Here is a 2,914-nt window from a genome sequence, read left to right as displayed (position 1 = left end):
TTGAAATATTGCTCAATACAACAATTGTAGAGCGATATAGAAATACCACTGTTAAAATAGTGCTTAATACAACAATTGTAGAGAGATATAGAAATACCACTGTTAAAATAGTGCTCAATACATCAATTGTAGAGCGATATAGAAATAACACTGTTGAAATATTGCTCAGTACAACCATTGTAGAGCAATATAGAAATACCACTGTTAAAATAGTGCTCAATACAACAATTGTAGAGCGATATAGAAATACCACTGTTAAACTAGTGCTCAATACATCAATTGTAGAGAGATGTAGAAATAACACTGTTGAAATATTGCTCAGTACAACCATTGTAGAGCGATATAGAAATACCACTGTTAAAATAGTGCTCAATACAACAATTGTAGAGCGATATAGAAATACCACTGTTAAACTAGTGCTCAATACATCAATTGTAGAGAGATATAGAAATAACACTGTTGAAATATTGCTCAGTACAACCATTGTAGAGCGATATAGAAATACCACTGTTAAAATAGTGCTCAATACAACAATTGTAGAGCGATATAGAAATACCACTGTTAAAATAGTGCTCAATACAACTATTGGAGAGAGATATAGAAATAACACTGTTGAAATATTGCTCAGTACAACCATTGTAGAGCGATATAGAAATACCACTGTTAAAATAGTGCTCAATACAACCATTGTAGAGCGATATAGAAATACCACTGTTAAAATAGTGCTCAATACAACTATTGGAGAGAGATATAGAAATAACACTGTTGAAATATTGCTCAGTACAACCATTGTAGAGCGATATAGAAATACCACTGTTAAAATAGTGCTCAATACAACTATTGGAGAGAGATATAGAAATAACACTGTTGAAATATTGCTCAGTACAACCATTATACCACTGTTAAAATAGTGCTCAATACAACTATTGGAGAGAGATATAGAAATAACACTGTTGAAATATTGCTCAGTACAACCATTGTAGAGCGATATAGAAATACCACTGTTAAAATAGTGCTCAATACAACAATTGTAGAGCGATATAGAAATACCACTGTTAAAATAGTGCTCAATACATCAATTGTAGAGAGATATAGAAATAACACTGTTGAAATATTGCTCAGTACAACCATTGTAGAGCAATATAGAAATACCACAGTTGAAATAGTGCTCAATACATCAATTGTAGAGAGATATAGAAATACCACTGTTGAAATAGTGCTCAAAACATCAATTGTAGAGAGATATAGAAATACCACTGTTGAAATAGTGCTCAAAACATCAATTGTAGAGAGATATAGAAATACCACTGTTGAAATAGTGCTCAGTACAACAATTGTAAAGTGATATAGAAAAATCGAAAGTCAAAATTGCATAAACTTGGGTAATTCATTTGATTGCCAAACTGAAATTCAGAATTGCATAATTTTGGATAATTCATATGATTTTCAAAACCAATAAAATAATGCTAGCATTGAATCTAACATTTTTGAGATTTTTAGGAAAATGTATTAATATTAATTACTTGATAGTGTCATTTCAACATTTTATTTGCAATGTTAACAAAAAGCATTGTAATAAACAAGTTTTTACTGATATTTTCTAAATTAGGAATTTTCAAGTATTTCATATCATTTCATTTTTAATAAAATGCAGTGCATTAAAACTTAAGTTCTAGAATGTACAATCATGTAAAAGTGGTTGACCTATATACTAGATATATATATATATATATATATATATATATATATACTACATATGTAATATGGACTTGCTATAATGTTGTTGTATCAGTGTATCAGTGTTTACGTAACATAAAAACTATTTATGTTAAACTCGAGGATGACACAAACCTGAGGTTTCTAGGCTTGCTGGCAGGTTTTCAACATTTTTTACAATTGAATTATAAAAAGCTATGAAATAGACATGTCAATCTCTAGCTAGAGTAATATTAAATATTACTATTTTTTTAAGGCTATAAATAGTTTTATAATGACATTTTTATTATATTAAAAGTTCAGAGATTTCTGAAAATTGTTATAATTATGTTTTATTCAGTTTCTTTTGTTAATATGGTATCTCTAGAGGACTAAGTAAGATTTAATATTTGCACCGAAGGGTACTGGATTGATCTTGCCTTGTCTAGGTAATTCTGCAGATTTAAGACTGTTGAATGGCTGATGGTTATCATAGCAAGTTTTTGACGAAGTGAACAATCTGTCGCTTTCTCTCTACTCTCTTTAAATCTTTCTACATTGTATTTTTCGTTCTCTTTGCTTCTATTTTGTCAATTTTTCCCTAAAAGATTCCCTTGTCAAATGTTACTTTATAATAAACTGTTCAACTTCTCACTTTTCAAATATTGCCTCATTGATTCACTCATGTCAAAAGTTATTTATTGTGCCAAGAATACCTGGCAAGAGTTACATCATGATATATGTTATTAGCTTTTCAATTGTCAAATGTTTCCTAAAGGATTCTCGTGTCAAAAGTTTTTTTTTTTATTGAAGTACACTTCTCCCTTGTCAAGTGTTACTTCATAACAAACTGTTAACTTCTCACTTTTCATTTGTTACTTCATATAACATGCTGTTAGCTTCTCACTTATCAAAATAATGTTACTTCATAACAAACTGTTAACTTCTCCCTTGTCAAGTGTTACTTCTTAACATGCTGTTAACTTCTCACTTTTCATTTGTTACTTCATATAACATGCTGTTAACTTCTCACTTTATATAACATGCTGTTAACTTCTCACTTTTCATTTGTTACTTCATATAACATGCTGTTAATTTCTCACTTTATATAACATGCTGTTAGATTCTCACTTTGTGATTGTTACTTCATATAACATGCTGTAAGTTTCTCACTTATCAAGTGTGACTTCATATAACATGTTGTTAGCTTCTCACCTTT

The 2,914-nt window shown here is 29.6% G+C and overlaps 1 protein-coding gene across 1 annotated transcript; it reads right to left on the bottom strand.

Moving 5' to 3' along the window:
* Positions 1-428: 428 nt before the first annotated feature.
* Positions 429-872, bottom strand: LOTGIDRAFT_132093 (hypothetical protein; the record flags this gene model as incomplete). The annotated part of the gene is made up of 1 exon (XM_009066598.1): positions 429-872. A coding segment is annotated over one exon (444 nt), but the record flags the coding sequence as incomplete, so codon positions are not given.
* Positions 873-2,914: the final 2,042 nt, after the last annotated feature.

Source organism: Lottia gigantea, assembly GCF_000327385.1.
Source record: "Lottia gigantea unplaced genomic scaffold LOTGIsca_78, whole genome shotgun sequence".
In the NCBI taxonomy this organism is placed as follows: Eukaryota; Metazoa; Mollusca; class Gastropoda; family Lottiidae; genus Lottia; species Lottia gigantea.
This window is presented reverse-complemented; position numbering and strand designations above follow the sequence as displayed.